At 52.9% G+C, this 20,489-nt stretch overlaps 1 protein-coding gene across 37 annotated transcripts in view; it reads right to left on the bottom strand.

The window, feature by feature from the left end:
- Positions 1 to 1,455: 1,455 nt before the first annotated feature.
- Positions 1,456 to 20,489, bottom strand: part of ZMYND8 (zinc finger MYND-type containing 8) — a 110,834-nt gene continuing 91,800 nt past the window's right edge. For 13 of the 37 annotated variants that reach the window (XM_036244135.1, XM_036244134.1, XM_036244144.1 and 10 more), the window contains 7 exons: positions 15,033 to 15,113; positions 12,442 to 12,520; positions 11,080 to 11,319; positions 9,338 to 9,498; positions 8,321 to 8,387; positions 4,785 to 4,855; positions 1,643 to 3,091 (listed from right to left, as the gene is read on the bottom strand). In XM_036244135.1, the coding sequence (XP_036100028.1) occupies positions 2,867 to 3,091; positions 4,785 to 4,855; positions 8,321 to 8,387; positions 9,338 to 9,498; positions 11,080 to 11,319; positions 12,442 to 12,520; positions 15,033 to 15,113 (924 nt within the window). In that variant the 3' untranslated portion in view covers positions 1,643 to 2,866. Of the gene's footprint in view, positions 3,092 to 4,282; positions 4,567 to 4,784; positions 4,856 to 4,947; positions 5,058 to 5,339; positions 5,353 to 8,316; positions 8,388 to 9,337; positions 9,499 to 11,079; positions 11,320 to 12,441; positions 12,521 to 15,032; positions 15,114 to 20,489 lie in introns of those variants that run through there. The other 24 variants (XM_036244145.1, XM_036244159.1, XM_036244152.1 and 21 more) reach the window with 10 other exon arrangements.

Genomic DNA, 20,489 nt, shown 5'->3' with positions numbered 1-20,489 from the left:
GCACGACCAACCAGGGCCGGGGACAAACTGCAACCGAGGTACATGCCCTTAGCGGGAACCGAACCCGGGTCTCTCCGGACTGCAGGCCGACGCTCTAGCCGCTGAGCCAAACCGACCAGGGCAAGGGCATTTTTTTAACTTGAAAAAATGACAGCCCGGGTTCAGCGATTAGAGCATCAATCGGCCTGAGGACTGTTGGGTCTCATGTTTGTTTCCTGGTCTAGGGCTGGTACCTGGGTTGCAGGTTGGATCCCCAGCCCTGTGGAAGCGGGGAGGGGGGAGGATCTTTCAGGAGGCAACCAATAGATGTGTCTCTCTCACATCAATGTTTCTCTCTCCCTACCTTCCTTCCACTCTATCTAAAATCAATGGGAAAATATCCTCAGGTGAAGATTAAAGAAGACAAAGACCCATCTACCAGAAAGAGCAGTTCAATAGGAGTCCATTTGGACTTTCACTAACTCTGGAGCCTTGAGCCACTCACTTATTAGGTCTCTGTCTACAAGGGCCAGTGGGAGGTCACAGCAGAGAGGCCAACAGCCCTTTTGGTTTGGCTCATGACCAAGGACGAAGGGGAAACTCAGCCGGTGGGACGCCTCCCTGGTGGGATCCCTCCCTGCTCGCTCAGTTCTCTAAGCCGCACCGGGCTCCTTGCTGCTCGTTAAGCATGTCAAGTGCACACGTGCCCCAGGCCCTTTGTACTCGCCACTCACTGTCAGGGATGCTCATCCACTTGATCTTCCCACTGCCAGCTCTTCATTCAGGTAGGTCTCAGGTCAAATGTCCCCTGCTGAGAAGTCCCTGCACGGCAGCAGCCAGAGAAGCCACCTTCACCCCTTGGTCCTGCTCTGAAACACCCTCATCCTGTACGAGACTTAGCAGGTGACCTCCTCGTCAGTGTCTAACCACCATGCTTACACCTGGACCTGGTAACAGTGCATAGGCTCTGCGACTAAGAGCGGTTTTGAATCCCCATTCTGTCACTTACACAGCACTGGTCAGCATGGGGCCGGACTCCGGTCAGCAAGTGGCCTGAAGGCCGAAAGCAGCCCGCTCCCTGCTTCCGTACGGCCTGTGAGCTGTAAACAGTGCTTATATTTTTAAACGATTGAAAAAAAACACACACCAAATGGGACACATGAAGAAATGACGGGTGCGTCCGGGCAGTGCCGGCCACACGCCGCCCACTTGGCTGAGCTCAGGCCTGCACCTCGGCCAGGACAGGCGACTCCCTCCCTCCCCACTGCTTTTCTGGGACAGACTCAGGGCTTTCCCGTCTCACATCTGTCAAAAACATTGAAGGAACTGGACGGGGGGGGGGGGGACCCTGTTTACGTGCCCCCCCGCAGAGCCAGCTCGACCCCTCACGGCCTGGCCCCCTGCTTGCGGGCCTGGGAACCCGACGTGGCCATCTCGACCGAATGGAAAACTGCACGTTCGAGGACGACCAAGCTGTTTTTCCAAAAACAGTTTAATTAAAAAAAGGTGAAGAGTCTGAAAAAAATTGGGGGGGGCGGGGGGAGAAACCCAAAAGAGCATACCGTGCGAGTCCACTGGCTCAGTCACAAAGAAACACCAGCATCAAAAAAGATATTTAAGTTTAATACAAATTTTATACAAAGAAAATGTGAAAAAATACTTCCATATGCTAAAAGCAATTATGCTTCACAAATAAGGCCCGCTAGGCTAGTTTTGTTTCGTTGACAACTGCGATTCACAAATGTTCTTTCTCTCCTGTTTTCTTCCGATACGCTTTATTTCTCCTCTAAGGTGGGTAACTCGCATCCTCTTATCGACAACGAAGAGAAAGTAAACGAGACTAAAATGTACAACAAAATGTACTGGAATGATATCGTACAATTAATTTTCTCATATACACACATCACCCTCTGCGTGTTCGATGCTTTTTGTTTTACACAACATACAAAATGGAACTACAGTATACGTAGTGTAACAGACAGCATGGCGGGCGCTCTCTCTCACACTGCCTTGGTTTCATGCTTCCATAAAAACGCAAAATCCCGTCGTATAAATACTAGACATGCTTCATCCCAGACTCGAATGTCCTCTGCGTGCGTCCTGCCTCTGGAGTCCTTGCTTCCGAAAAACACAGCCTCTCTTTCCAAGTGGGTGTGAGTGTGTTGAAAGGAACCACAATGCGAAGAAAAAGATTTCTCTCTGTTGCAGACCTTGGGACCCGAAACGTTGGATGTTCTTCTGCCACGGAGCTGAGAGCGGCTTGTTTCTGTTTCTCTTCTGTAAACAAGGACGTTAGGTTTTCCCTCTTAGGAGTGATCACTGAAGTCAGATAAAAGATACCAGCTTCTTCTGCGCGGGTCGTCCCGGTCCAGAGAGCTTGCATTTGATAACCTGGTAACGCAGTACCGGAAAGGGGCCGATGGCTTGAGGTGTGCGCAGGACAGCACAGAACTCACGGTCCCGGTGCGCTGCGTCCAGACGCACCAATGACAACAGCTCCCGTCGCCCTGGGCACCCCAGGAGGAGGACCCGGGTGCGACCTCGCCGGGCCCTGTCCCCATCCCGCTGAGTGACAAGATGGGCTGACCGATCAGCCCGTTCCAACAGCAAAACATTCTTTTTGTTGTTGGATTTGTGTGTGTGTTTTTTAATTGCTTTTCTTTTTTTTTTTTTTATAAGTTAAAGTCAATACAAATATAAAAAGGGGAAGGTACTCTAGGTTCAGTGACATCCACAAATTGTACATTATTTACATCTAGAGCGAAGTCCGTGTGGGCGGGACGGTCCTCGGAGCGAAGGGTGGACGTTGTGTAGTGTGGGGACCCTCCGCCGAAAGGCCTGTCTGAGTGTCTGGGGGTCTCAGTCTGAAGGTGGTGGTTCCCCCGCCTCACGTGTCTCTGCCATTTCCCGTTTTCCTGGAGTCTGGTTTTTTTTTCCTGCGTGGGGCGGATGGCTTGTGTCGCAGCTTGTCCCTAGTCCCAGAAGGTGTCCAGCCGAGACTCTTTCGGGAGGAGGCTCTTCGAACTGGAGCCGCTGCTGTGCTCAGACCGCGACGCCCCTCGCTTCTCATCGCCGCCGCTCCAGCCGCCGGACTTACTGCCCCGGGAGTGGTCTGCGGAGGAAACGCACGGAGAGAGTCAGCTCCTGCCGCCGCCAGCCCGGACCTGCCTGCACCTGCTGGCGGGCCCTGCCCCCCGCGCCGATGGCTCAGCACCGCCACCGACTCCTGAGATGTGCGGGTGTGCAGAGTACGAAGGCAGAACGACAACTTCCTCCGAAAATCAGCAGGTGTCATGCTCACAGGGAACAGAGAAAACCGCCGAGGAAGGCGGTCCTGGTGCAGCCTGTGATCTCGATCACGTGACCCCGAGCACCCCATGCACCTGTGGCCAACCTCGGGCACAGGAAAAGGCACCCATTTGGCATGTGATCTACTTACTTATAGTAACAAAGGTTCTTTAATCAATGTATAGAAAATCTGAAAAACAGACTTATACCAAACCACCCAAAGGAGCAGATTAGAAAGGAGGAGGAATGTGGACCGGAAGGGTCAAGTCCGACAGAACACAGACCCACCGGCTCCCAGTGAGGACAAGCTTGAGGGTCACCGAAGATGCAGAACCAGAGTGAGACCCAAGAGCCTCAAAGACCACAGGGGCTAAGGAGTGGTCCCGTGGGAAGTGAGGAGGCTGGAGAGCCAGGCGGGCGAGCTCCCGGACAGCCCACTACGAGCGCTCGCGGCAAACCCGTAAGACCCATCATCTCTGAGACGAGTCCCCAAGCTCAGACAGACGGAGACAAAACTTTGTAAAATTTCTTGAGGTGGGATGATGCTAGTTGACTGAAAGAAGTCAAGATCAGAGACAGAATGGAAATGAGTGAGAAAGGGGCCCATCATCGCCGGGGGGGGGGACACTTCTTACTGCCTGGCTAGCTATGCACTGCTTCTGGAAGACCACAGGGAAGAGGGTGAGAAGGGTCCCCACAGTGATGTAGGAACTCTGCTTAGTCACTTGCTTCGATCACCAGCAGGGGGCAGTATTCTGCAGAGCTAGGGTCCAGGGCAGGTTAAAAAAAATTTTTTCCCCAATTAATCTACATTCAGTATTATGTTGTGTTAATTTCAGGTATGCATCGCAGTGGTTAGACAATCATCTACTTTAGGAGTGCTCCCCCTGATATTTCAGCACCCACCTAGCACCTCAGTCATTACAATGTTACTGACTATAATTCCTATGCCTTACTTCACGTCCTCGGGGCTATTTTGTAACTTCAATCTGTACTCCAAGGGCCGGCTCCACGTTAACAACCCTGAGTCCATGTCCTAGTGTTCTGCCTGACTGGTGATGGCTACGCTGCCAGGTCTTCCAGAGGACCTTGGGGAGTGCTGTCGCTGGTGGGGACCATACGTGACAAAATCCTGCAACAGGGCAGCCAAGCCACTTCAGGTCCCCCGGCTCTGCAGAGAGCAGAGAAGAAATGGGAGCAGGGCGCAGCCCAGTCCGGCGGCTGTCGGGCCTGCGCCCTCACATGGACACGGGCTGGTGTAGCCAGTCGCTGCGGGGCAGGATCGGTTCCTCTAGGACCCTTCGGGAAAAGAGTGAGGACGTCCCCTCAAAAAGCCAAACCACACTCTCTGGCGGTTTTGATGGCCACCAGAGGCCCAGCTAAGGAGAAACACAAGCCAAAGCAAGACCCACCACTCGGAGGAACAGGACAGGACACCCGCGGGGAAGCACACACAACGGGCCTTGGGCTGCCAGGAGTCCTTCCCGGACAGCTGCCGTGAGACAGGTCATACTTACACTTCTGGGCTGGGCAGCTGGGGTGCAGCTGGTGGTCTGTGGCGGTTGGGACATAGGCAGGTTGTTGCTAACTGAAGAGACAGCACAGGCATCCTCAGAGTCTGCAGCTGAGCCCGCACCCCCCGAGCGCTCACTATTCCTGGTCATCAACAGGCTGCTGCTCTGAGGACTGCTTGGTCTACGGCATCACTGTGCACTCCGTGCGTTCCTGGGACCACGGCCTTTCACACGTGCACGCTGGGCCAGAAACAGGGTCGCTGGGCCCAGCACAGCCTCCCAGGAAATAAGGAATACATGACATCAGAGCAACTCTGTGAGCCACAGGTGCTCCAATGACGAAAGCAAAGCCCTCAGAACCATGAACCCAGCTACCAGCCCACCTCAGCCGGGGAAACAGAGGGACCAGAACCGCAGTGAGGCGGGAGGCAGCACCCAGGAGATTCAGATTACTGAGGGCGCACGGGGACTGATCCACGGCCCAGGGTGGACGCAGAGCGGGGAGGGGGGGCGATGAGGTGCGCGCGGGAGGCGGGGTGAGGAAGGGGACACCCACACGTCACATCGGAGACTGAAGAGTCAAAGGAGAGATGTGAAAAGTGTCTCCATAAAATAACTGCTCACGGGGAAGAGTCTGCTAGGAAATGATGGAGGACACCCTCAAGGGGGAACCAGGTACTCCAGGGAAAAGCCAGGCCGCACAAGAACGGAACGCAGCCCCAGCTCCCTGACTCCGGACGGAGACACAGACTCGGCTCACAGCCTCCACACCAACTGCAGTCACAGAACAGAACACACATTCTCCACCCCGAGGAAGGACCGTCAGTGCGGAGAAGACGGAGAGTCCGGACGGCACAGGTGGAAGTGAGGGAGGAGATGGGCCACCGGGGGACCAGAGGCACCGCCTCTGGCTGACAGGTAAGAACTAAAGGAAAGAGCCGTATCGGACCAGGGAACCCAAGGGCACACAAACGGCGACAGAGTGGCTCGGGGCAAAGCGGGAGAGGCCATCCGTGACTCTCACTCTCATCTTCTAAAGCTGGAAGTCAATAAGCCATTTCTGTGGAGTCCAGAAACAGAAGTTCAGGGAAGAACATTACTTACAAGTACGGAGGTAAGTTCCAGACGCACCACCCGCAGCAGTGAGACTGGGCCTGGGCCTTCATTTCCCCTACGATTTTGTTTCCTCTACCTACATGCATGGGATGCTTTACTCAGAGCTTTCAATTAAGAGACAAGCAACAGACCCAGGCCCACCCCAAGGAAGCTTATACCCCTACCGAACCTTTCTCCTTCCAACTAGACTCCTCCTACCATCCTAGCACCAGCTGCCTGGAGACTCAGAAACTCACTGTCTTATAGTCTACAGTCCACGAGATTTCACCTCCACTGTCACCAAAAGCAAGAGCCAGAAGTTAAGTGAGACATACAAGGAATTTGGGGAACTGTCTGCCTTGTTCACCACTAACCCCAGTCCTAGCACAGCGCCTGGCCCCAGAGACACACAAACCCTTGTGTACCTCAACCTTCTGCAAAAAGTCCAGTGCCACCCACCCTCCAGGATGCTAAAGTACAATCGGGGGGCTTTCCCTCCTCCTCCTCCTCTCCTACCTCTCCCACTACCCCACCCAGTCAACAGACTCCCGGGGATCATGTTCTCCCCACAACCCACCTAGCATCTGATCACCAGCACCTACCAGAACTTCTTGCCCCCTCCCTCGCTCCTACGTTACTTAGGTTCACGTTATCATTTTAAACTCATATAAAACAGACCCTTCTTTCCACCCCCCGGACACCTGTGTGCTTTAGGTCAGAGTCGGCCAACTATGGCTCAAATCCAGCCAACGCCTGCTTTTCCAGTTTCAGTAAAGCATGGCCCCACCCACGTGTCTGCGTGCGAACCGTCTACGCTTTTCACCTAGTGGCAGAGCTGAGCGGCTACGACAGCCCGTGTGGCCCCTGAAGCTGGACCCCGGGCCGGGTGACACTCCTCCACCTCCACAGGGGAATATGATGCAGCTCCCAACCACGTCCCTGTCTACGTCCCTATTCCAACAGGTTCCACACACCGTGGCATCAGTCACTTCCCAGTGCCACGTGGATCCCCCCGCATTGCTGCCCTACAGCCTCCACGGCGCCCCCTGTCGGAAACAGTGCTTCTCCGGCCTTTCTCACACCACCCAGGCACTTTTGACACAGCGGCAACCCAACTACGTATTACTTAGTTGGTGGTTTTTATTTCAAACTCGTTTTTACACTTAAATAAAACAGAAGCTTTTATATCACCACCCTAAGCAGAAAATCATTAATACTTGCCCATGCAGAGAAGGCATCCCTAGAAATAAACAGCCGGAAAAGCAAAGGGTAGCACTAATTTCTTAGGTAGGCACCCCACTGCTCAGGCCTCAAGTCTGCTCTTTGTCAGAAAGAGAAACTACAAAATAGCAAAGAAAAGCAGAAGCCGTCTTAGCACCCGTTATCTGAGACTCGACCAGGAACCGAAGCATAGCGGGGAGGGAGTCTGTTTCTCAACGGGCAGTTCCATTGCATGCAATGCCAAGTCCATTTTCTCCCTAACAGCAGTTCATGCCACACTCACCATGAGCATCCCTGCTTCCTCCACGTACTGAATATGCAAAAGTGAAATCATTTGTTTTTAACGATCCAGCAGAGGGAAAGATCTTAGAGCTGAGAAACCTTGAATTAAGCAAAACTGGCCTCAATGACGACACCTGCTTCGAACCCCCTGGAATGGCCCAAAACAAGTGTCGAAGGGTACAGGGGAAAGACCCATTGGGCGAGAAAGGGGCACAGCTCAAATTCTCACAGGAGAGAAAACCCAAAATTTAGTCTCAGAAAATCTTCCAATACAGCCTACCAGGTTATCTAGTCCCTACGAGGAAAGTTTTTAACAGAAAGAGAATCCCCCTAAAATTTCTCTTCATTTCCCTAAAGGCTCCTCATCCACCAAATGCAGGTGCATTGGGACCTCAGGAATAAAGCGTCACTCGGTTTCATGTGTTGTGGTCATTTCCCTGAGGCCGAAGAACTACCCAACCCAGAAGCACATGCCCTACCCCACCCCAGGCCAGCAGCAGAACCCTCTGTGCGGATGAAGTCTGAAGTGGATCCCCAATACACAAACAGCAGGTCCTCAAATAACGTCTTTTCGTTCAACATCTTTCGTTATAACGTTGATGAGATGCCGTAGGAACTTAACTCCTGTTTATACCAATTAGCCTACAGTAAAACTGGTTCCGTTACACATCGTTTTGCTTAAAGTTGCAAAACTTACTGACAACATGAAGTGAGGACTTACTGAACAGGTAAACAGGTATGATCAGTTTAGAGGTACCTGAACGCTGCCTTGCCCAGCCACTCCCTCGTGCCCACTGACCCGCCCAGGGCACCCCCAAGGATCCCTAAGGATCCACGGTAGTTTGAAAACCACTGCCCTTAACCCTTCAAGTTCTCTCTAAGAAAACGGCTTCCCCTCTGCCCGGATGCGAGCACCATTCACCCACCAGGGGGCAACGTACCAGAGCCTTGGTTGGAGCCTAAGAGAATGGAGGAGGGCGTCTCCCTGGAGCCAGAAAGGTCGAGGGTCTAGAAATACAAAGAGAGAGAGATGGACTCAAGGCACTGGGGCCAATGTAGCCCCCAGGGAAGTCCAGGGATCCTTGGGGGTGCTCATTTCTGCCCCCAAGGCACCTTTGTGCCCTCTGCCTGGCATGTGCAGGCAGGGGAGGCCAGGTCAGCCGGGTGGCCCTCTACCTACGTGCCGTCTCCAGACTGCACAGGCTGGAGCGCAGCACAGGGGGCCCCTTACTCAACCCTGCAGCCTCAGCGCCCAGAACATTCGCCGTTTCCTCCACTTCCCCTCTGACCTGCCTGTCCTCCAGAGTTTGGCCATATCCAAAAAGGAAGTAAGTTACTCCAACATTACATGAGTTCCCTTTTATTTCACACTGACCTCTAGCGAGGCAACAGTATCGATAAAATCAAAGGGTTCTGACTGGTGGGATAATGACTTGTTTTTCTCCTAATACACACTGAAATAAACTCCTACTGACTAAAAATGTAAAAAATTATCCACGTGCCACCTAAAAGCATGTTGACAAGACAATCGTATGACGTACTCCACACGCTGGGAAAGGAAGAGATGCAGCCTCCCCGCCCAGTGCGCAGCCACGAGCCACACAACTGTGAATATGCCGTTACCTGGCCACGCCGGCCACAGCTCAAGGGCTCCAGCGGTCCTGCGTGGCTCGTGGCTACAGACTTGGCCGAGCAGACACAGAACACGCCCGTCATCACAGAAGGTTCTACTAGACAACACTGTTCTAAACCTCCAGTCGCCGGGGGGCAGCGGGGAAGACACACGGCCCCTGCCCCCGTGCCCGCCAGTGAAAAGGCCACCTGCTAAGACTCAGCCCCACCTCGAAGACAGACAAACCTGCAACGGGCGCCCTTCGGGGGTGACAGGCGTGGGGACAGGTCCTGAGACTGCCTGGCCCAGAGGACCGGTGTCACGGGCCAGTGGCGCAAATACTCACGGAGCTGCTGTCCTTGCTCTTCTCCCCGGACGGCTCCTTCTCTTTCGAGGCGCCAGCTGGCTCAGACGGGGCTGCCTGGGCGCTGGAGGACGCGCCCTGGGATGACTTGTTTAGTGTTTCTGTGTTCACCTCGGTGTCCGCTTCCTGCTGAGGGGCGGTGGCTGGGGGTGAAGGGAAAGAGGCCACGTGTGAGCCGCGGGCAGCGGCTTCCGGACCTGCAGGGGTCGTGGCCATCACGTGGCAGCACCACGGCTCAGCCAGCTCTGAGCCAACCACCCCAGGGGGCCAGACCCCACGTGAGAACAGGTTCCCTGTTATAGTAACTCATGGTTTACTGAATGATCCTGGAGACGAAGGCATGTCCGCAGAACAAATGAAGGCCAGAATCAGGAGCCACCGACTGCTCAGCTAGGAGGACAAATGTCCTAGCTTCTCGTCTTAGACCTACTTTAGCCCCGTGGAATGGCCTCCTGAGAAGGTGGGGGAACCACGTGGAAAGCAACATGATGCTCAGAGGCACGGAGCCTCAGGAATGGAAATGCTCGGACACCCGGAAAAGTAGGGCACTTGAGGAATTTTGGAAGGATGGACATTAGGACTCCACAAAGAAAGGAAAGTTGAAGGGCATTCTGGCCGTCTCGTAACAACGCAAAAGGGTCTTTGGACACATTCTAGTATTTAGGGGATTTAACTCCACCACAGGAAGAGATTCAAGTCGCAGTTAAGAAGCCATCTCCCTAAGGAAAGTTAACGAGCACAGCCATGTATGGTTTCAAGTTGCCTTTTTAAGCCCTAGTCAGTGTGGCTCAGTTGAGCATCATCCCGTGCACCAAAAGGTCACCGGTTCGATTCCCGGTCAGGGCACATGCCCAGCTGGTGGGCTCCATCCCCAGTAGGGGTCGTGCAGGAGGCAGCCGATAAATGTTTCTCTCTCCCTCTCCCTTCCTCTCCCTTCCCCTCTCTCTAAAAATCAATAAAAACATACTTTAAAAAATAACAAAATAAAGTTGTTTTTCAAAATAACAAAATTATTAAGAGTGCTTCTCAAACTTGGTCTTTTAGACATCACCTTCGAAAATTCTGCCAACCTACAGACATACTACCTTGTCATATTGTTACTTTTATTTAAATAAATTCTTTAAACTGGAGACTTTTAACTCGAAGCACATAAAGCTAATATTATTTGCCATAAGTAAAAGCTAGCTGTAAAAATTATTTTCAAAACATAACTCCTCAGTTCTAATGGGACAGTGTCTCCTGCTGGGGCCTCCCGGCCTGAGACCTGCTCACTCTGTGTCAGAGAGATTACAAGGCTGGATCAGGCCCATTCCAAGACCTCTCCCGTCACATCCGAACTGGGGGTGCTTATTTAAACGCCAAGTCCGGGATCCCCTCAAGAGCAGGTTTTCTCCACCCTGGACCCACTAACACACTGGGCCAGATCATTCTCTGCTGTGGGCAACCCGTGCTGGGCCAACCCCCTGGCCTCTACTTTCTGATGCCAGCAGCACCCCCTTGGCTATAACCGCCACATGTATCTGCAGCCACTGCCAGCCTTGGGGGATGGGACACAGAAAGTGCCCCCACGGAGAACCGCTGCAACTCACATGAACCTAAAACCATCTGGGCTGGCACCACAAACCCTACACCTGGGCAAACACCTGACATCGGGTCTGCGGTGTGCGGAGACAGCGCGTGAGTGTGCGCCGAGGGGCTAGGCCGGACACGCTGCGCGGCAGTACCTGACTGGGTGCAGGACTTCATGTGCTCGGGCCAGTGGGCCTGCTGGCAGGGGTAGTCGCAGTAGCTGGTGTTCCAGCAGCAGTAGAAGATGGCCTCTTTCTTGCAGTTGGCACACCACTGCTTCTTCTTGGTCTCGTCCACTGCCTGCTGCTTTTCCAGCTCCAGCTGCTTCTTCACCTCGGCGATGAGCCGGTCCCGCTCCTGCTCGAGGCTCTGCCGCATCTCCGCCATGGTCAGCTCTGGCGGGGGAGGGGAGAGGACACTGGCCTCATCACCCATCCCCGGGCCCGGGCGTGGCTTGTTCAGACCAGATCGGATGCGAACCCCGGCTCGGAGATGCCCCACCAAGCCCCAAAGTCTTCATCTGTGAAATGGGCAATCGTCACCCTGACAACAGAGCTGCCTCATCACTAGGAGGTGACCGGATACAGCTCGGTAATGACAGCCCCACCGAGGTCCTGTGGGAAGGCTTGAAACAAGCCCTCCAAACACCTCTCAACTGCCCCTGAACCCCGTCACTGGAACCAGCCTTCTTCTCTACCGAATACAGCACCTGCTCCAGGCGACTCTGCTGCGCGCTTCAGAGACGCTAACTCACTTCACCCCAACCCCGATCCAGTGCTAAGTACGGCTACGATACCTTTTTCACAGACAGGGAAACTGAGGCACACTACCTCTCAGTTCACCTGGGAGCAACCTGCACACTGAAATAAAGAGTTCCTCTGTCCGGCCGGTGTCACTCAGTGGTTGAGCACTGACCCATGCACCAAGAGGTCGCCAGTTCAATTCCCGGTCAGGGCACATGCCCAGGTTGTGGGCCAGATCCCCGGTGGGGGGCATGCAGGAGGCGGCCAATCGATGTTCTCTCTCATCGATGTTTCTCTCTCCCTTCCCTTCTCCCTAAAAATCAATAAAATTAAAAAAAAAAAAAACACCCGATAATGGTCGAGGGGCAAAGTCTGGACCTGAATGATAACTTTCTACACATTCCTTAACATGTCTGTGCCTCAGTTTCCTTAACATGTCTGTGCCTGAAAACTGGGACCAGAGAGCCCGTTATCATAAGGGTTTCTGCAAGAATCCAACTGGGTAATGCATGAAGAAGCACTTCCAACGGCTCCTGGCAATTAGGAGGGGACGAAGTAGGAGCCGCGGGTGCTGCGGCAGCCACTGCGCTGCTGCTGGGGCTGGCGTTTTGCAGAGAGGACAGGAGGTGCTCTTACACCTGGTTTCTCCAGGCTGGCCTCTCGGGAGCGGCACCACCCCCAGCCCACAGGGGACTCGGCTCACACCCGGGCTGACTGCAGGGGCGCGGAGGCTCCCCCCGGCCGTGCTCCGGGCGGGCCCCGCACGAGCCTCACCCAGGTTGTGTTTCATCTCCGACAGCTCCTGCTGGTGCAGCCACTGCAGCTTCTCTATCTCGATCCTCAGCCTGCGGATCTGCAAGGAGAGAGAGTCCACCGCGGGGCTGGGTGCGGTTCACCAGGAGCCCAGGAGCTGGAGCCCTCGCCGCCAGGGTCAGCGCCCCGCGGTGGGGGGAGCAGGCGGCCGGGCCGGGCTGACCGTCACGCAGCTCCAGGCCAGAGACAGGCTGGCGCGTTAACCCCAATTCACAAGAAACTGTATGAGCAAACAAAGACGGGGTCCATCTTTCCCAAGAAATGGGGCACCAGGAGAAGCCACTTAAAATGAAAACAAGGACCAGATTTTCATAATGAATAATAAGGAAAACTAGGCTTTGGGTCTACAAAAATGAAACAAAATAAAGATAGCTTTATTTTATCTCTTACTTACGCTCACCAGAAACTCCAAAGCCTAATATCTCAAAACCAAGGGGAGTTGCGGGGGAGAGGGATTAGTTTGGGGCCAAAATTACTGAAAGGAGGGAAAAATAGAAACTCAATCTGAAGTGATAATGAGCTGTTGTTTGTACAGTGTCTTAATAATCACAATGTTCTCAATCAGGAAGACTTTGCTCCCCTAACCCCATGCTGCAATGCTTGGAGACATTTTCGGTTGTCAGGACTCTGTGTGTGTGTGTGTGGGGGGGGTGTTCTGGCATCTAGTGAGAACCACACACAACCTCTCTCAAAATCTGACAATTCTGGGACACATCTCACAAGACCCAAGATTTCCAGGGAAACTTTATGGGCCCACACTTTCAACTACAGGCCTGTTTTCTAAATGAACAAACAAGAGGCTGCAGGTCAAGACAGCAGCGTGAGTATATGTGCAATCACATCTTCCCACAACTACATAAAAATCACAACGGAAGCCCTGGCCGGTTTGGCTCAGCGGTTGGAGCGTCAGCCTGCGGTCCAGAGAGACCCGGGTTCGGTTCCCGCTAAGGGCACGTACCTCGGTTGCAGTTTGTCCCCGGCCCTGGTTGGTCGTGTGGGTGGCAGCCACTCGATGTGTCCCTTCACATCGATGTTTCTCTCTCTCTCTCTTCCTCTCTCTCCCTCCCGCTCTACCTGAACAAAAAATGGAAAAATGTCCTCGGGTGAGGATAAAAAAAAAAAAAAAAAATCACAACTGAAGCACAGAACCACCACTGTTCAGAACCACCTGGCTGAATGGAAGTTCTACAACAGGGGTTAAACCAGAAGCCACGGCAATGGCCTGGCTGGTGCGTCTCATCGGCAGGCGCACCCCGTGCACCGCAGTCCGCCGGGCGGGGCGCAGGCCCAGGCTGCAGGCTGCAGGCTTGCTCCCCGGGGGGGGGGGGGGGGGGGGGCGCAGGCCCAGGCTGCAGGCTTGCTCCCAGGGGGGGGGGGGGGACGCAGGCCCAGGCTGCAGGCTTGCTCCCCGGGCGGGCACGCAGGAGGCAGCCCATCGCTGTTCCGCTCTCACATCTATGTTTCTCTCTCTCCTTTGCCCTTCCTCTCACTAAACATCAATGAACTATTAAAAAATTAAGTAAATAAAAGAAAGCAACATCTTCCCGCCTTGCTGGATGCCCTCAGCATAATCAGAAGCAAGAGGGTCATAATCGCAAAAATATCAAGGGGATTCCCTGGCTTCTCGTGGGGCCTCTCGGAAGCCCTTATAGTCACAGCGCTCTCTGTTGAAGGCCTCTCAGGACCCCTTCTCGAAGATTCTCTCTTCCCCCAAGTGCCAGCCTAACCCTGCCGGGCCCTCACAGTCCGCGGCTGCGCACAGGATTCCCGCACGTCTCCAACGCCGCTTTCAGTGCCCTCAGGAAATCCTGCCACCTGTCATGCCACCTGCTGTCCTTTCGGCCTCTGGCTCGCAGTGAACTAGCCCGAGAGAGAGGTCCAGGGAGGCCTCGCTCTGCAAGTGGCTATGTGTCTGTGGACATGGCAGCATTTCACCACTCGACGCCCCGGGCCGTCACGTGAATTGCAGAGGCTCGGGACACAAATTCTTAGACAACAAGGATCTCTTGCATAAACAAGTCCCATCTTACAAACCCCATGGAGCCAATATTACATGAAGCTAAAAGATCTGGTTTCTAGTTTCACCAGTGGAATAAGTCAGGCTCTGGTCTGGGCTGTTTTATGAAAAACAAACTGAGAGCCCGGCCGGTGTGGCTCAGTGGTTGAGCGTCACCCCAGGCACCAAGAGGTCACTGGTTCGATTCCCGGTCAGGGCACATGCCCAGGTTGTGAGCCCGATCTCCAGTGAGGGGCATGCAGGAGGCGGCCACTCGATGTTCTCTCTCACTGATGTTTCTAGCTCTCTCTCTCTTTTCCTCTCTCTAAAATCAATAAAGAAAAAATATTTTTAAAGGAAAAGCAAACTGATCACACACAGTAAGGTGTGTCCCACAGCATCAGTCTTCTGGCCCGTGGAAGAAATCTGCGCCCCAACAACCCCAATCAGCTGAGCAAGCCTGGCCCCAGAAGCCAGGACCCTGGAGGGATTTCCAAAGACGCCTCCCCACGGCGCCCCCCTACACAGCAAACAGCGAGTTAACCCCGGCTCTGACCTCCGCTATTGTGCTTCCGGTAGTGTTTTTAGAAAGGTCGTTATATATTTCTGTCATCGTTCCTTTTATTGCATCCATCATCTGAAAGATAAAAAGAGAAACAATTCAGACGATCACTTCCCTGAGGCTTCTGTGGATGACACACCTCTAGACTCTACCTGTGGGAAGCAGCGGGTCTCACCTGGGGACTCGTGACTGGGGGGGGGGGGGGGGGGGGGCGTGCCACTGGCATCTAGTGGGTAGAATCCAGAGATGCCCTACACATCCACACAGAACAGCCCCCATGACAGAATGACCCAGTCCAAAATGCCACTATTGCCTCAGTGAGAAACCCTAAGATAAACCAGGGCCGGGAACACCCACAAGTTCCGTCTCATATCCTGGACAAGTTCAGAACCATAAAGCCAGTTTCTGCGGCCACAGGCTGAGCGGGAGAGGCCGAACTTGGACCCCTGTTGCGTTTGGAGTGGCCAGCACAGTGGATTCAAGGGGGGGATTGTTTTGTTTTATTGCTGTTGTTTTTCAATTCTTTCCCCTTCAAAAAAAAAGTTTTATTGCTACCCCTACAATTCACCCATTTACAGTGTACAATTCAATGGATCAGCATATTCACCACAATCAACTTCAGCACCCTTTCATGATCCCAAAAAGAAACTGCACTCCCCCTTAGCCTTCACACCACCCCCCAAGATCCCCATCACCCCCTAGCTCCCAACAACCATTAATCTGCCTTCTATCTGTGCAGATTAGCTTCATCCAGAGGGTTCGTGTACATGGAATCATTCACTGTACGGTCCTCAGGGTCTGGCTTCTTGGACTCAGCACAGTCTCAAGGGTGCATCAGTACTGCATCCCTTTGTATAAACCAATGATACAGTCCACTGTGTGGATGTAGCTGGTTGTTACTTCAGTGACTTTGATTAGGGGGGTGCCTCTCCAGTCTGTTTATCCATGATCCGTGGAGGCATCCGCTCGGGCCCACACGGCAGGTGCTCAGAGAGCTGAGGACCAAGTGTGTTTACAAGATGAATTGCTCTCCTACTCCCCCTTGCCGGCTGAGCCCTCCCGCACCCCAGGACAAAGAGGAGAAGGCAGGAGAACAAACTAGGTCTCAGGCCGGGCCTGGCCGCTGCCCAGACTTCCCTATTTACAGCTGGAGGCAAGACAAACAGCACCCTTACGTCTGATACCCGAGATCTGTCCCCACCACCACCTCTGGCCACCCACGCTCTCTCGAAGCCTCGGTTCCCCTCGTAGAAAACAAGGACAACAACAGCGCCCCCTTGCAGGGTGTGCACGAGGATTAACCGAGAAAACCAGGTGCAGACTGTGGTCCGGTACCTGCCCCAGAGGAGGTGTTGATAAAGAAGTACCTGCTCATCAGATTTTTACAGAAAAATCAAGTCACATGAGCATGTTACTGGGGAAATGCTGCCAACCCCCAAAACAGTAACCCCAACTTCGTCCCAAAGTGGGGTGGTGTAAATACAATCTCTGTTGCGATATCCGCTCCCCACGTGCTGCAGGACACACAGGGACCTGCAGCAAACACACCGCTACACACAGCCTGCGGCCCATCCCTCCTCACGAGCCCTCACCCCAGGCACCCCCGGCACCCCCCGCGCCGATTTCAAGGATGAAAACGAAACTGCTTTACGTGAAAACTTCAGAAAATGGATGAAATTCGATCCGTTCCTAACACCATGGTTGCATTCCATTCTACAGAAATCATGAATCTCTGGAATGACTCTCACTTTTCCCTCCAAATACAGCCAAGAGCTCCACGTTCGTCAAGGGTTCCTTCTGCCAAAACACGCAACCTGGGTCTTCGGTTCGGGGTCACGCCGGAGACAGGAAAGTTCACTGGCTCCAAAAATGTGTCACCGTGTTCATTTTCTCACCGGCAAAGAAAATGGCTGGCAACAAGTTCATTCCCTGCCCTGGCCACGTGGTTCGATGGTTAGAGCGCAGACCCAAGCACTGAAGGGTCTCGGGTTCAATTCCTGGTCAAGATCATGAAGCTGGATTGCAGGTTCGATCCCCGGCCCCCGTCAGGGGGTGTGCAGGAGGCAACGGATCTATGTGTGTGTGTCTCTCTCTCACATCATTTCTCTCCCCTCCCGCCCTTCCACTCGCTCTTTTAAAATTAAAAGGGAAAAATATCCTTGGGTAAGGATTAACAAAAAAGTTCATTTCTTAATTTTGCTGTAAGAGTAAAGGGAGAAGCAGAAGATAGTAATAATAACAGCTGTCCTGCCCTGGCCAGTTTGGCTCAGCGGTAGAGTGTTGGCCCACGGTCCAGAGAGTCCTGGGTTCGGTTCCCGCTAAGGGCACGTACCTCGGTTGCAGTTTGTCCTCAGCCCTGGTTGGGGTTGTGTGGGTGGCAGCCACTCGATGTGTCTCTCTCACATCGATGTTTCTCTCTCTCCCCACCCCCCACCCCCCCCCGCTCTATCTGAAGATAAATGCAAAAATGTCCTCAGGAGAGGATTAAAAAAAAAAAAAAGAAACACAGCTGTCCTGCCCTGGACGTTTTGGCTCAGTGGTTAGAGTGTCGGCCTGCGGTCCAGAGAGACCCGGGTTCGGTTCCCACTAGGGGCACGTGCCGCAGTTTGTCCCCGGCCCTGGTTGGTTGTGAGGGTGGCAGCCACTCGATCTGTCCCTTTCACGTTGATGTTTCTCTCTCTCTCTCTCTCTCTCTCTCCCTCCCGTTCTGTCTGAATAAAAAAAAAAAAACGCAAAAATGTCCTCGGGTGAGGATTAAAAAAACAAAACAAAAAAACACAGCTGCCCTGGCTGGTTTCCTCAGTGGTTAGAGTGTCGGCCCAGGGACCAAAGAGTCTCAGGTTCGATTCTGCCCAAGGGCGCATACCTTAGTTGCGGTTTGGTCCCTGGCCCTGGTCGGGGTCGTGTGGGAGGCGAGCAATTGATGTGTCTCTCTCGCATCAATGTTTCTCTCTCTCTCTCTCTCCACCCCTTCCCCTCACACTCTATCTGAATACAAATGGAAAAACATCCTCAGGTGAGGACTCCAAAAATAACAGTAATAAAGATCAAAGCAGCTGTGGGTGGCGTGAAGCATGGAAACTGGCTGGGTGAGAACCACCTGCCAGATCCCGGCCCGGTTTTCCCGTCTGTAAACGGACAGCTTGGACCAGATGGAAGGCGATACAGGGCCCACTGCAAGCAGAACAGAGACCACTGAGGCAAGTCCAGACAGTGTCTTAACTCGGTCCCGAAACAGCGACTCCCCTTTCAAGTCTCTGCAAATCCTACAGATGGGGTCAGGGAGAAAGTCCCAGTGTGGTGCGTGATGTGTCTAACAATCTGATGACAGTCTCTCCTTTAAACAAAGGGCATGGACAAGGAACAGTATCTGGTGAGGTTAAACTCAACTTTTAAGTTAACTTAAATAAAATTTAAGCAAAAATATTAAGTCAAATACTAGTTCAGGGGGTGAGTGGGTTAAGACAAAACCCTTGAAAATGGCCAAAAATAAATGACATTTGAATCTTCCTATACTGAAACTGGGAGACTCTATAATGATTCATGCATGTTATTCAAAGGAGGGCAGACATACTAAAGAAGAGACAAACTCATCCCCAAGACTAGGTTCCAATTTAGCCACACTGCCCCTTAAGCAGATTGCTTACAAAAGTCATATGCACGCCCTGGCCGGTTTTCTCAGTGGTTAGAGCATTAGCCCACAGACCAATAAGTCACAGGTTCAATTATGGCCAAGGGCACATACTTCAGTTGCAGTTCGTCCCTGGCCCTGGCTGGGGTCATGCCAGATGGGCCAGAGGCAACCAGTCGGTGTGTCCCTCTCACATCGATGTTTCTCTCTCCCTCCCACTCTCTCTGAAGATAAATAAAAAAATATCCTTGGTGAGGATTAAAAAAAAAACACAGCCCTGGCCAGTTTGGCTCAGCGGTTGGAGCATTGGCCTGCAGACCAGAGAGTCCCGGGTTCGATTCCTGCTAGGGGCACGTACCAAAAAACAAAAACAAAAGCATATGTAAGAATAGTCCGTGTGTGGACACTGGACATCTGTGGTCAGCAGGCTGCATGGGGATTCATTCACACACCACTTCAAAGCCGCGGTCTAGATCTGGCTGCTACCATTCAAATCCCAGCCCCACCAGTCACTAACTGTATGACCCTAGGCCAGTTGCATAACCTTGCTGGGCCTCAGTTTACGCATCTATAAAATGGGGGGTGATAACATCAATGTATCATTAAGACTGAGTAAGCAACATACAAAAAGCACTCAGCACTGCGTGTAGCCCAGAGTGAGGGCCATGCAAACATAAGCTATTGCTGGTATTAGCTCGCGTGACGGGTCTGGTGACCTGCTTCTAACCAACGGAATATGGCAGAGGCCATGGGCATCACATATGTGACTGTGCTACATAAGATGGTAACGTCCATCAGTGGCTTTGATGAAGCAAACTGCCGGGCTGGGAGGGCTGACACAGCAAGGAATGAGGATGGCCCTCCAGGCAACAGACAGCTGGGACCAGGGGAGAAAGTGGATCCCCTCCCTGTCAAATCCGCAGGCAAAACCAGACCCTAGGAGACACCAGGACCGCACTCAGCCGGAGGTCCTGAAGCAGGGGGCCCGGCTGAGCCTGACCCACAGAAACTGTCAAGTAAGAAGCCTGGGTTAAGTTGCCACAATTTGTAGTCATTTTTTTAAATGACAAAAAACTCACTAGTAAAAAAAATGGCTGTCTCCCACCATCAGAACTAAAAATGATTCTACCTTCATACAATGGAATAGCAACTCTTTATCATAAAGACTTCAAGAACTCAAGAAACAACGATTTTCACCCATTCTCTCTACAAATTTAATGGTTTACTTATTAACTTACTCTGAAGGGGTAAATTATTACTACCTGCTTAGTAATTTACTAGACACTTAGATTAATACAAAGTAGCCACTATTAATAGTTACTGACAGTAACATGCCCACGAAGAGAAGTTAGGAGCAGGCTTTCATTCAACAGCGCTGCGGCTGTGGCAGAGACAACCTGTCCTTGGGGGGCTGACACTCTGATGGTTACTCTCACTGCAGGGTGGTCGGCTGACACATACCCGTGCACTGCGCCAGAGCACACTCACACGTCACTGAGACCTGCAAGTTTTATTTGCCCGCATTTGGCAACAATCAAGAGACAGAGAGAAAGAACTGGGCTTTGAATACCCGCAGGTGAACACACGGTGGGAATCCTACCTACCACACCCCTCAACACGGACTGTGCCCCCGATGGACCGGTGGGGGCAGGGAGCCCATTCCTCCCCCGTCCATCCGGGTTCCTGGAAAAATCTAGGTGCAGGCATCATACTATCGAGCCTCTGTCACTCTGGCTACATGTGGCCTGTAAATGCAAAGCCAACCAACGCCTAGGTCTGTTGTTAACCGAAGGAGCAGACACGCGTCGCAGCTCTGCGAG

The sequence above is a fragment of the Molossus molossus genome, unplaced genomic scaffold, assembly GCF_014108415.1.
Source record: "Molossus molossus isolate mMolMol1 unplaced genomic scaffold, mMolMol1.p scaffold_m16_p_6, whole genome shotgun sequence".
Lineage (NCBI taxonomy): Eukaryota > Metazoa > Chordata > Mammalia > Chiroptera > Molossidae > Molossus > Molossus molossus.
This window is presented reverse-complemented; position numbering and strand designations above follow the sequence as displayed.